General features: G+C 36.9%; 1 protein-coding gene across 1 annotated transcript in view; it reads left to right on the top strand.

Moving 5' to 3' along the window:
• Window positions 1-13920, top strand: part of LOC135209024 (uncharacterized) — a 501080-nt gene extending 487160 nt beyond the window's left edge. Inside the window, exons 7-9 of the mRNA XM_064241559.1 lie at window positions 8532-8615; window positions 8852-8999; window positions 13513-13920. Coding sequence (XP_064097629.1) covers window positions 8532-8615; window positions 8852-8999; window positions 13513-13598 — 318 coding nt within the window. The 3' untranslated portion in view covers window positions 13599-13920. The remainder of the gene's footprint in view (window positions 1-8531; window positions 8616-8851; window positions 9000-13512) is intronic.
• The last annotated feature ends 714 nt before the right edge of the window (window positions 13921-14634 follow it).

Here is a 14634-nt window from a genome sequence, read left to right as displayed (position 1 = left end):
ATCCCATACCCTTCTTATTTTTATTTTCAGGTCTTGAGACTCATTAATTTTTTCTCTTTCTTTCTCTTCTACTCTGGTGTCCCATAGTATTGCGACATCAGTGAGTGATACTTTCTTCTTGATTTTGTCAATCAACATCACGTCTGGCCTATTTGCACGTATCACCCTATCCGTTCTGATACCATAGCCCCAGAGGATCTTTGCCTGATCGTTTTCTATAATTCCCTCAGGTTGGTTTTCGTACCACTTATTACTAAAAGGTAGCTAGTGTTTCTTGCACAGGCTCCGGTGGAGGGCTTTTTGTACTGGTTCTGTGCAAGTGCCGGACATTCTCTTGCTACGTGGTGTATGGTCTCGTTTTTCATATTGCACTTCCTGCATAAGGGTGAGATGTTACTTCCATGTATCGTTCTTTTAATATATCTTGTGCTGCTGTTAGCATTCCTTCTGTTTCACTTCTTGAGTTCTCCCCTCTGTAGCCATTGTCATGTTTCATTGCTGGCCAGTTCTTTAGTCTGTCTTATGTACTGTCCGTGCATTGGTTTGTTGTGCCATTTTTCCATTCTGTTTGTCATTTTCCTGTCTATATATATTCATGGGTCTTCGTCAGTCCTTCTCCCCATGCACCCGTGAGCCATTTGTTTTCACTGGTTATCAGATACTGCACCAGTGCTCTGCTCTCGATATTGATGCAGTCCTCTGTGCTTAGAAGTCCTCTCCCTCTGTCCTTTCGTGTTATGTAGTCTGTCCGTATTTGCTATGGGATGTAGTGCTTTGTCTATTGGCATGTGTTTCCTAATTTTCTGGTCCATGGTGTGGAGTTCAGCTTTCGTCCACTCCACTAATCCTGCACTGTATCTGATTACTGTTACTGCCCGTGTGTTTTAAGGCTTTCATCATATTTCCAGTGTTGAGTTTTGACTCGAAGATCGTCTTTAATCTATGCATAGAATCGTTCCTGTTCATGTACTTCATCTCTTGGTGTTTTATAACCTCTCCTTCTAATAATCCCAGGTATTTGCATCCTGTCTCATCTATATGTTTGATACTATTCCCATCTGGAAGCTTTATCCCTTCAATCCTTGTCACTTTGCCTATTTGTATATTGACCAAGGAACATTTTTCTATTCCAAACTCCATCCTGGTGTCCCTAGATACAATCCTTATAGTCTGGATTACAGTATCTATTATTATTATTATTATTATTATTATTATTATGCAGAAGATGAAACGAAACCTAAATACATGGGACGAGCACACACGGACCTCTGACTTGAAATTCAAGCTTCCAAAAAATATGATGTTCATCTAAAAGAGGTAAAAGATAGTAACATTAAACATAGAAAGAAGAGTTCAGCTGTTAGAAAAGAAAAAATCATTAACAAATTAATAAATAAATGGGTAAAAATGTTAGTAAATTTTAAGATACAAGGAAAATTGTTTTAGGGAGGTAATACGTTTCATCTTCACTTGAACTTTTGGGGTTCCAGTTGCACAACATCCTATGGGAGACTGAAGTTCCCCAGTCCAACAGTGTGAGGAATAAAGGGCCTCTGAAACTGAGAAGCTCAACATCGAAGAACATTTACTGCATACTGTTGCTGCAAGTCAGTCAATCTGGTCACTCTCGGTAGGAAAAGAGGAGCAGGGATCAATTGTGAATGTGAAAGATCTCTGTTACAATACAACTTATGAAAAATTGACAAACAAAAGACCATCTGTCAATGGTCCAAGTCATAACTGCTAATCTAATGTTAGGAAACAGTATTCTAGTAAAGGAAGTATTCTAGTAAAGTATTCTAGTAAAGGAAGATCAAAAGCTCTACAGCACGTTGCATTAATTTTATCACTGTTATAAAATAGGCCTTACAATATCAACTTCCATGTGGCATGTGCTGACACTTAGATTAGACATTAGATGTTTTTCAAAAATAAGATGTGAATCAAAAGTTACTCTAAATATAGTTAAAGTTTCAGACTCATTCTGCAGAATCCCATCTACTTGAAGAGGAGGATGGGGTGGAAAATCAGTACAAGATTTACTTATCAATAGTGTTTTCATCTTACTGAAGTTCAGCTTCATGCCCCACTGAATATATCATTCACTAATCTGCTGCATGTCACGATTGAGACTAAGGGCAGCTTCATTTCTCATAAGTGGAGACTTTACTACACCTACAAGTGATGTATGTTCAGCGCACTGGACCACAACCATTCCATCAACAGCAACTCACAACTGCCTACCTGTAAGGAAATCTTGAAGTAATCCTAAAACATATCCACCCACTCCAAGATTCTGAAGTGTATATATAAATGCCATATGATTTACTAAATCGAAATTAACACTAAAATCTACGAGTACTTGAATGACTCTAGGTACACTCAAAACCCTAATAAGGGTTCTTTTGCAAATGATATGCCAAATCTAAAATAGCGTCACATGTACCTAATTGCTTCCAATATGCTTATTGACTATCAACTAACAATTCCACATACCTGTAAAATGGCTAAAAAATATGTTTTTCTTCAACTGGAGAGCACTGGGAGCATAGAAATTCATCTGTAGTTACTACAGACTCCCACTTTGGAACAGGCATTAAATTACTAAGTTTGCATTCATCTGCAAATATACTAAATTGACATGAAAATCAATAGAATATACTAATCTTGAGAGCCATAATGCTAGAAATCCTTTTGAAAATTAAAGAAACCATCAGCTATCAAGATTATCAAGAATTTTCTTAACATCCTAAGAGCGAACTATAAATTTTGTAAGAATATGTGCAGGACAACATGCATCAGGGAGAGGGACATCCTCAACTGATTGCTGAGCTTCAAAAGCTCGATGAGGCAGTTCAGCCTCTTCCTTAGGGTCAGTAACCAATCTACCATCATCTGACCCAAAGATAGATGATGCCAATTTGGTCCATCACAGATGAGGTTGAATTATTCTTTTAAAGAGTTATTGTAATTCTTCTTAGCTATATGGTAAATTCTACTGGCATTACAGTGAGACTCAACAAAAATAGTGAAGTTTTCATGTGAACGATTTTGTCTCCATGTGTTAAATTTGGCCTGTTTGCCATGGAAAGCTAGTCTATATGATGTATCATAAAACCATGTCTGTTCATTTGTCCCAATTTTGATGACCTTTCTAGGCACATACCTTGCTAAAATAGCCATCAGTGTTTACTTTCACTTCTTCTTGGGATCTGGATCTGTTATAGCATCTGAAATATTTAGTGCCTGACAAGCTTCGGTAATGCGATCCCAATTGGCTCTGGATTTCAGCCAGAACATTTTCCAGTGGTGTTATTAGGAATATACTGATTAACATATTTGTCCATCTCAATGACACGATGGCTTGAGGTGCCTATAAACTTGGTGATAGCTGGAACCTCTGTGAGTATAAGGTCTAATCTGTTACCAGAAATATTTAGTTTCCTCCATTATCTGGATAAATTGGAGGATACACAGAACTCAAGAGCAGACTAATCATATTGATCTGTGGAATTTGAATTAAGTCACTCGCTGGCCTTTACATTGCAGTCTCAACAAACAACGAAAGAAGCTTTAGAATCCTGTGACTGAGCCATACCAATGCTCTATAAGAGACAGTCATATATAGAATTGTCAATCTTTGTTACCTAAACCTTATGACCCTGATAGTGATTTGTTTGACCATGACTTAACCACTCCATAAGTGAATATCCTGAAATTCTCTGATTCTCAAGATGAAATTGGTCATCACTCCTGCCAATTCAGTAAAACCAATTCTTCAGTGCATAGCCTTTTCCGTCCATCCAACCATCTCGTTCCACAGCATCCAAACACCACCAGCATTACTGTTTGATGAGTGCAACCCTTAATACCTACCATGTCAGCAGAAAGACCTCCCCACCAGCCTCTCGTTTTTCATCACCAATAACTTCACCTTCATACTACACACTTATATCACTTTCTGTATAATTATGTTCTTGTTGATTACTTGGATCATCAACATTATCATCAATATCCAAATCCTATAAGCCTTCCAGTATGCCATTATCTTCATCACTTCATCACTCACCATTCTCATTGTCAGATGTCAGCAAAGTCATCTTTCATTTCATAAAACTCTAACTGGTGAAATATTTCTTCCTCTACCAATGTCTCTTTAGATATTTTACACATAGCACACCAGATTCACTGTGGTATGTACTTGGCCAGAGACTAGCAGGAGATGCAGCATCACCTTCCATCATGAGATCTGGGGGCAACTACCCTTCCACCCATGCAGCACAGCAATAATGCTGGAGAGTTACCATACAGTTATTTATGACCCATACATTTAATCTGAATGTTTTCCCGTAAATTTCATTTCAATTTTATGAAATAAGATTTCTCACGTGATCAGAGCTGGATCTAGACAGGTACTTTTACAATTGTGACAGACAAAAGCTGCACTAAAATATCAGTTGACCATGCATTCCTCTGTAACCCCATCCAGAGCAGTCTGCAAGACTGTAGATATTGACAAGAATACGCCACAACTACCAAGGCCTATACAAAACCCAAACTGTAATGCTGCCAGTAGGTTATCATGTTCAACAAACCCAAAGAGATACTTACATATACAAAACAGGGGCCCTTAGGTAATGCAGCAATATTTTCCTTCCTCCAGACAGCAGGAAAACAGTAGCATTCTTTGGAGCAATAAAATAACTGGCAAGGCCAGAAACAAATTTTTACCTCTCTAGACCTGAAGGATATGGAAAGCACGATTGAGGCAACACCATGGAATCACCATACTATTTGCTCAAAAAAACTTGAGCCAAAAAGTTGTGCTTTCTGTTTAAGTCAATATATAGCTGTCCCATCGGTTCCAACAAGAGGAGGCATGTTTCAATCAACTCCAAAGAGTGATGACTTAAAGGTAGACCACCACTTATCGTCATCACCATTGAAGCGCAAGATCTCCACGCTATTATAAGCTCCTTCATAGACCACCTCAGCTTGACTTCTAAGCTCAATGAAATTACACCACAAGAAGTCAGATTCATTGTTCTCTTATAAAGGATAAGCTTCTTGTTTTTCATGTAGGCAAACTTACATGCTGCATTGATGTACTGCTTATTTTTAAGATGAAACTCGAGGAATTTAGAAGTAATCCCCATCTTAATTATAGCCTTAAGTTCAACATTTAAACACTAAATAATATTTGAACTACTATAGATCCCGCTCCACCTGAGCTCAATAAGATCACAGTTTATACCATCCCAATTCTCATGGGATTTCAAGTACACTTTTCTTGAAAGGCCAACATCAGGAACAACCCAATCCATCTCAATGTTAACTTAAATCAAACAGTGACTAATTGAATCTATCAGTGAACCTACTCCATATGACAAAATGCTTATAACATCGGTGAATACAAGGTCAAGACAGTTACCAGATTAATGTGCAAGTTCATTTATTAACTGCTAACAAACAGAAATTGTGGGAAAATTCAGAGCAGCAACACCATGATTATCTGGGGCAGTGAGATAAGCCATTTGGTGCATGAGCACTGTAATTACCAACGAAAGTGAAACAATCCTTGGAGTCAGCTTTCTGAACTGCTGACATTTTGGTAAGCAAGCAGACATAAACATTCATCCAAATCTGAATCCTATAGCTAGAAAAAACATCGAAATTTAGTCTTCCAGAGACTTTAACCCCTTGTGTTTTATGACATCCACACTATTACAATGGCCTATGTGATCTGGAAAAACTCTTTCTAATATACAGAGCCACTCCATGAGTTCTTGGAATGGCATTATGCTTAAGGTAAGTGGCTTCTTTAATTCTGGAACCAACAGTTCTGAAATATGTAGCAAATTAGACGCATATTAATAGCAGCAACATCCAAATTCTATTTTATTCTCATATAATCCACGTCCAGTGCTATAAAAATATAAAACATCAGTGATTAATTCTCTGGACTAGGATTAACTTCAGTGTTGCCAGAAAGAAACAATCATGAAGGAATTTTTTGCAAATTTAGCAAAACCGGTAACAACAGGAGCGACATATACATGTGAAATAAATACTGAAAAGTGCATGCCCATAAAAAGGCAAATTATCACTGGAATTAATCTGATCAACTGGAACAAGTCAGCACACCCAGCAATGACAATTATATCTCTAGATTTGCCAGACCTGAAAGAAAGACAGTAGTGGTGGTTGTGAAGATGGCTACAGGGGTAAAGATAGAGAAAAAGAGAATGATAAGGGTAAGACATCCTCTTGCTAAACCATGAGGCATCATTGGTACTACTGCTAAACCTGCTATACACACTGATTGAAAAACAGAAGACAGATAATATAAGTAATCGTACTTACAATAGCTTTTTATTCTAATTCTGGGCAGAAACATTTTGTTGTCTGCCAACTTCAAACATATCTACATCATGGTCATTCAAGTTTAGGTTTGGTTATTTATCATAAGAACTGGGTACAAAGACCCCAGGGATCGTTTCATACATACTCTTATTATTATTAACTGTATAGTTCCAATGGGTCGTTAACGGTGTCAGTATGTCTAAAGGTCCAGAGGTACTACATCCTCATGTGAACTTAACATAAGTAGATTGTCAAAGAAAGGAAAAGACATGCATGAAAATATTTGGAACATACCATGGGCTATCCCTTACCCTACTCCGAAGGAATTGCACCATTACAATTAGAGAAGCAAAAGTCTAGGCTGAACTCGTTTGTTTGGGCTGAGTGTGTTACCATCATGCCTACTCTAACTTTGTTAGTGGGCAAATCAGATCGAATGTCAGGAGTACTTACGAAAACATCAACCTACCACTGGAAACTAATGATTATTGAAGCAGTTCTGTCATCAAGGTATCACTATGGTAAGTCATATTAAAACCCTCAGGTCAAAAAATTATCAGATATTAGACACTCCTATCAAAGTTCATACTATTAAATTCAAAAATTAACCCCAATCCCATTCATTATACCATTTCCCTTTTGTGAAGACAGAAAGTTTAGGTTAAATGAAGAAATCAACAACATTTAATAGAAAAAAGAGAACATAATGGGTAGAATTCTTCAATTCCAACAGGGATTTAGTCCAAAGAAAATATTAGATAGGACCCTTGGGCTCAAACATGGGCATCAATACAGCGTTCAAGAGCCCTTACACTACAACTAGGTGAGGATGTACACAGATCGCAGGTCAAGTTAAAAGTTAGGCTAAAGAACTATGAAAGTTATCAGTCACTGGTCTACATGGTGAAATGGGAACTTAAGAAGGTTACAGGTTCCCTCCCATTTACTAGAAATCTCTGCCAAAACCACCTCATTCCTACTCATATTATTCTTTGTTGCTTTTTCATCATCATCGAGGATAAGTAATCAGTGAGTAACTGTAGACTTCACGTTTAGAAGATAAATCGTATTCTCAAATGACTGAATTTTAGTGTGATTGCACTAAGTGTCGAGTGGCAAGATTTGATCATAAGAAACAAGTAGAGTGACAATTATTTTGATTTCTGCAGTTGTAGTCGTGCACTAAAAGGAATTTGTATCTGGTGATTAGACATTTATTTCTCGATTTAATGTGGTTCGGATCCCACAATAAACTGTAGGTCTCGTTGCTAGGTAAATTGGTTCTTAGCCACGTAAAAAAAATCTAATCCTTCCGGCCAGCCCTAGGAGAGCTGTTAATCAGCTCAGTGGTCTGGTTGAACTAAGATATACTTAACTTTTTTTTATAGTTGTAGTAAGAATGAAAGGATGCATTCCGTTTCCAAACTCACTCAAGATATTTAAAAAAACACACAGAAGCCGACGTCCAGATATACAACAAAATCTTAGAAATGAAAATCACTGCAGATACGGAAAAATTTAGTGCGATTCTTGTCGTTTTCCCCCAAACCTTCAGACCCAAGATGCGCCGCAAAAGTGGCGTAGAAGAAGAAACAACATCCACGAAAAATCCGAAGTAGCCATCACCGGGAAAGACTCCCCACACAAAAGACTTCTCGCCCAAATCACCTCAGCGAAAACCCTAAAATCTTGGCTGTTTGACGACCTAAAACCTAAAGAACACACTAAATGGGACGGTCTCTCTTTAACCCTGAAAAATTGATTAGGAGTTCGCCGAGGCCATCAAGCAGGTGTGCATTTAGCATGGCCGTACTCGACGAATTAAACAATCATGTGCTTTCATAACTTCCGAATTTGTTTGAGAATTACCCGACTTTTCCTGCCCCTCTGACATTATTATTACGACTCACAGATGCAAAAAAACACCAAAGCATAATGGCGCTGCTTCTCATACACATTAATTACTGTTCTATCTCTTCTCCTTTCTATTTTTTTCCTCATTCTATTGATATATACAAGAGTATTGAAATGAAATAACAGTGTATTTCTTCTCTGTATGGTTTGCTGACTTCCATTGTGCTGGTCTCCTAATGTACAGTATATTTACTTCTAGACCATAAAAGATTTCCAGTGAAATATATTATATAAATAATATTTTCCTTTTTCAGGTAAAATCATCACAACTAGTGAACTATTATCCGTGGGTTCACGAAGACGGTTTGGAGAGCAGAAGGCTAGGACTCTCGTTTACGGTAATGAGAGAGAGAGTGAGAGAGAGAGAGAGAGGGGGGGGGGGGGGCGGACGGTGGCTGGTTGATTTCCGTAGACTGGCGTCAGCTTTGTTCAATAGCAAAAACCTGCTTTTTGATGAATTTTATTTTGAAATAAACCAGTTCTTTGCAGTGCCATTAATGAAATTTGTAAACCTCCCGTGAAATTTACTGTTGAATAGATTGAACGACATTAACTGAGGGCTTTATTCCTCCAGATCGACAAGTCTCACTTTCTGAAGGGCCAGCTGACACTGAAGTGTCAGGCGACGGTAGCGGCCATTTACAGCGCTGTGGAGGAGGAGGACGCGACGGTGTCGGATGGCGAACCTTACATACTCGAGAAGAGAGAGCAGAGGTTCTATGGTAAGCACTGTACACATCCAGCCAGTAGAGGCAGTGTCTGATCTGGGTACTCACTAATTTACTTTCATGTTGTTGTTTTAGATTAAGCTGACCTTGTGCCAGCACGGGCTCTTGCTCATTAAGCCGCCCGTAATAGTTTCACAAATTTCCGACGAGACATAAACTTCCGCGAACGGAAAAGTAGTATCTACCATCAGAGCAAGAAAGACATCATTTTACAGTCAGATGTGTTTTCTCACACCTAGAAAACAGTGAATCATTTTTTATACAAAATAAGGAAAGTTCTGTATTACATATTCTTCGGTAGCTTGAAGAATTTTACATTTACAGATGGTTTTGGTTTTACAAACGAAAAACTATAACTTCTGAAAATACGGCCAATGGTCTTGGGCATTTGTTTTCTGGTGAACGTTGGTGATCTTGTTTTAGCAGGCGGAGCCCTTGTCAATAACGCAGAAATAATCTCTGGCATGCTTATTCTTTATTATTTGCCTTCGTCGTCTCAGATACTGTTTTTATGTATGAAGAGAGATGTGTAAAGGTTTATCCATATGCTCTGTAATGCTTACGTCTTCTGTCCAGATTCTCACGAGGTGAAGAGTTCCTTCTGAAAATTTAAGTTGTATTGTTCCCTGTTCGAGCATTTTATATCTTATTTCACTTTAGGCCAAGATGACAATATTAGAATTATTTTGTACTCTGCAATGGCAAAGTAGATTGTGACGTGGACGAAATCTGAAAAGTAGATGAAAATAACGGTGCTGTTAGATGAAGGGAGTCCCAAGCACAAGCATATTGCATTTATTATTAGTTTAAGTCAACAATTGGCCAAGGGCATGGACTTGCAGCCCCAAGTTTTATACCGATATGTAAAAGAAGTAGGGATGATTTCACGGGTGTGACTAATTAAGGAAAGAGGAAAAAGTCTGTAATATTATGCTTACTGTCCAGGAATGGTGGAGAATGAGCAGGAAAAAGAATGATTTTGGTAGTCTAAACCTGTCTGGATGGTTTAAAGCATGAAAGGGAGGTTGTATTGAGTGGTTACCATGCACAGGTAGGTATCAAAGAATAGGACAGCATTCTTGGTAGGTATGCATTTGCTGGAGTAAATGAGAACGTATGTGTTTGGTGTAAATGCATTTGGAAAGGGATTTGAACGATGGTAATAAATGATTCCCAATGAAGGTCACGTGTAAAAATGAAAAACTTAGAGAAAATTATGGGAAAGCTTCCTGATAGGTATACTGGTGAAAGGAGAGCGGCTGGAGGTATAGTTGGTCATTATTTGTTGAAGCAAAAGTTACAAAGTTGAATATTTAAAGTTGGAGAGGGTAGGGTGAAAAGTGACTGCAAATACAGTGAAGACAAGTGGTTTCCATCAGAAGGAAGTGAGAAGCCATCATAAAAGGAAGATGGATGAAAATCAACCGGGCATTTTGAGTTTGAAAGGAATTGTGTGAAAATGGGGCAGTAAATATAATCAAAACAACGGAGCATCTGATATAAAAACATATTAAGTCGAAAAAGGATTTTAAAAAATCAGCAAGGGTTAAAGCTATGAACGTGAAAGGATTACTTCAGAAGTGCACACAATTCAGTGAAAGAAGTAACAAGTCAGCAGGACTGTGTGTGGCAAATAGGAAATATGAAGATGAAACGTAACCCATGGAACACGTGTACAGGTGTGTAAGAGAATAAAGTGGAAAAAAAGAAAGGACCAAAAATAATGGATACAGAAAGGTGAAATTGAACATGGACTTTATGGAAGAATAACAAATTCCTCGAGGACAAAACCGCTGAGAGTAGAGGAGCATTCTGTAATTAAGACATAAAGTTGTAGATGCTTTCTGAATTCAATGTCGTCCTGGACCGGTGGAGTGAGTAGTTGAAAATATCCTGAGTGTGGAGTGTACAGGATATACAGAACTGAAAGACAGAAAAGTGGAGGAGTTCAGGACAGTATGAAGATACTGTGGAAGTGATTAATGAATATGTAAGGAAGTACTGAGGAGATTAAAAGAAAAAACGATACCAGTATTTGATGAATTATGTTGCATTTTACAATACAGCGGTGAACGAGTTTGAATGGACTTCCATTTCAAATTCCCATTCACAAAACTCTGTTGATTTCTGTGCTAGACTTACCCCCATATTGAATTATCCAGTACTGACAAATTAACCAGTTTTGATGTTACATCTTAGTTTACTAAGTTCCAATTGATGACTTACTTCAGTATTTATCACAACATTTGAACTTGTATAATCTAGAATTATGCTAATGTCATTATCAATTTGATATCCCTTTGTATAAAAGATTGTAAATTGAGTTTCAATGATAATTTTTATGAACAGATATTTGGTAAAGCTATGGGTAACCCTCTTTCGCCACTTTTGTTTACTTATGTGGAGTTCTTAGAATCCAAGAAATTTATTCTCTAAGCCCTAAGGTGTTTTGGGTTAGATATGCAGGTGATTGAGTTTTTATTGTAAAAGAAAATCTAAATATTACTGATTTCTTGCATACAATTAATAATCTTGTACCGTTCATAAAATTTACAATAGAATATGAAGAAAATAATTGTATAACACCAGTTTTTGTTTTAAAGTGCATAGGAAACCCACAAATAATTTGTCATATATCCATTCTTACTCTAACCATGCTAAACAAATAAATATGTCAACATTTTCCAGTATGTATCTCAGAGCTCCTAGAATCTGTAGTCCTGAAGAATCTAAAATCATTAATAAAATAGGAAATTTATTATGTTACCCTCCATATTTTTTGGAACTTTGTAAGAATAAATCAAAAAGAGACAATCCAGCCAGTGTTAACAAAGAACTTGAGAATATTCTTTGTATACCATTTCATCCCAATTTCATTCCTGCTGTACCCATTTCAAAAACAATTGACATCTACTTAGTATTTAAATATAATAATAATATTGATAAATAAACTAATTAAGGATAGCCCGCCAAATTCAAACAATATTATATACAGATTCCTTGCAAAGAATGTAACAAGATTTATATTGGTCAAACATCAAAAGGACTAAAGATGAAATGCTCTCAGCACAAATATGCCATATCAAGAGACTTAACAAATAATGGCATTGTGGATCATTGCCTTAAGACAGACATGCTATTAACAGGGACAATTCCTCGATAATCTGCAGGGTCAAAGATCACTGCAAAAGGAATTTGTTGGAGTCCATTTTTATTGAAGCCACGTTAACAAGGAATTTAAATCTCCATCCTGGATTATACCTTGATCCTCTTTTGCTTAAAGAACACGTTGCCCAGATTAACAAACTATAACCCTGGCACACCTTTCTGTTTTTGTATATAAAGGTCTGTCAACTTCTATTAAATTCAGTGTGAACTTGAAAATGTAGAATAAACTACAAAAATACCTGTTCCAAGTCCCCAGTTTCACTCACTTTTCTAGCGTGGATTTGAGGATATTCTCAATTACGTGTTCCTTCGTGCTACATTGGATATATATATATATATATTATATATATATATATATATATATATATATATACAGAAGCCAGGTACTATGTCGTACCTCTAAGTAAATGGGGATACAATCCACAATGAAGTAAATTCCTCTTGTAGTTTAAAATATATATACTTACTTGTATAGGATTATAATCCTATACAAGTAATATATATTTTAAACTACAAGAGGAATTTACTTCATTGTGGATTGTATCCCCATATATATATATATATATATATATATATATATATATATATATATATGTATGTATGTATGTATGTCTATATATATCCTATATGTGTGTGTTAAGTATAAAAGGTCCATTAAAACACTGGTTTGAAGCTGAGGACTACTATAGTTCGGTGGACTCACTTCCACCCTTATCAAGCAGTGAACCTGTCCGTTTGGTAACTTCACCAAAATTATAGTCTACTAATTTCTTCTTTATATATTTATCGTGAATTACTATTGTCTTGCCTTTTGAGCCCAATAATTTTTTCGTTGTTAATCATGAGCAACCTGTATCATTAAAACTAACGTCTTCTCTCTAACAATATTCTTTAAATTTTCCCTCAATGTCATCAGTTTCCCTTCTTTTCAACTGTAGTCGTCTGTTTTCCAGTAACATTCAAATTTGATTTTTCTACATCGTTCGCCTAGTTTCTTTCTTTGATATCAGGATAAACTGCCCTTCTTTCTTTATTCGTTTATTTAATAAACACAACAAACTTGCTGCTATTGCTAACGTTTACGTAAATCATCATTCGTCACTTTTCTATCATCGTGTAATTTTACTTCACAGATCATGGCTTTTCATATCTTTTGAGCATCCACAAAGATTCCCAAACGCTAGGCAGCAAGTTTCTTTCATAACATTTGGCATCGAATTTGCTCTGCGGTGCTGACATTTATCTTCATTACAAGTCATCACTGTTTTTAATGTTTAAGCTTCGCTATCCGTTTACTCTTTATTATTGAACATTAACCGTTTCTTGGTTTTCGTTTCAGTTCTCAGTGGATCATCTCAGATCAGCAAACCGGAATTCAATCTTCCCCTTCTGCTCCTGGTGTCACTACACCAGGCCATCACATGATGCTAATCATCATAGCCGGCCTGGATGGCTTTTTATTCGAGAATATATTAGAATCAGTGAAAAAAAAAAAGTAATGTGGCTTCAACGTGGCTTAGTTGTTTATGTAACAGGCTTTGCATTCTTCGTTTAGTGTCCATGTGAATTCTGAAGATACAACGTCGCAAATCTTTATGTAAATAGCCTATTCTTCGATGTTGTCGCTATATCGTTCCTGAGAGGTATTAGGTTATCTGATATTATTGTCCATGACAATGTTCATTATTTGCGATGCCAATCGCCTCTATGAGAGGACTGCAGTCGTTTGATCGTAACAACAAAAATATACTGCAATTATCATAACTGTGTTTAATTATCCATAGGAGAAATTCTCAACGATGCATGTATGTTTGTATGTATGTGTGTGTTGGCACGTGTGGGTGTATACAAATAGATCTAGTTTGAAAGAAAACATCTTAAGGATTTTCGCTAAAGATCATACTTAGAGAACAACTTACAAAAGTTATCCATAATCAAGGCCAGATATTACTATTATCAGTGCAATAAGCGCCCAACATCTTTGGCTATTCACGTCAAAAACTACATATCCTATTATCATCTTCATAATTGTAGTGTCTGTCCAGAGTCCCTCATGAAAGAAGGCATCATGCCATCGCTCGTAAGGTCATGAGTCGTAAGTGGAAATTTCCTTCCTGAGACTGTTTTAACTTTACAGTCAATGGATTTGGTGGATAGTCCTTGAGGAGAAAAATATCTTTGCATTTAGGGTAGCAATACATTACACCTTCGCTTGAACTTTCGAGGTTCCAGCTTAACAGCATCTTCAGGGGGACTGTTCCAAAGTCCAACCGTTTGAGGAATAAAGAACCTTTGGAATTAAGAGGTTTGACAAGGAAGCACATTTACTGCATATTGGTGCTGCTGTTCAGAAAATCTAGTCGCTCTCGGTAGGAAAGAAGAACCAGGGATCACCTGCGAATGTGAAGGATCTCTGTTAAAATACGACTTATGAAAAATTGACAAACAAGAGACAGTCCGT

The sequence above is a fragment of the Macrobrachium nipponense genome, chromosome 37 (genome assembly GCF_015104395.2).
Source record: "Macrobrachium nipponense isolate FS-2020 chromosome 37, ASM1510439v2, whole genome shotgun sequence".
In the NCBI taxonomy this organism is placed as follows: domain Eukaryota; kingdom Metazoa; phylum Arthropoda; class Malacostraca; order Decapoda; family Palaemonidae; genus Macrobrachium; species Macrobrachium nipponense.
This window is presented reverse-complemented; position numbering and strand designations above follow the sequence as displayed.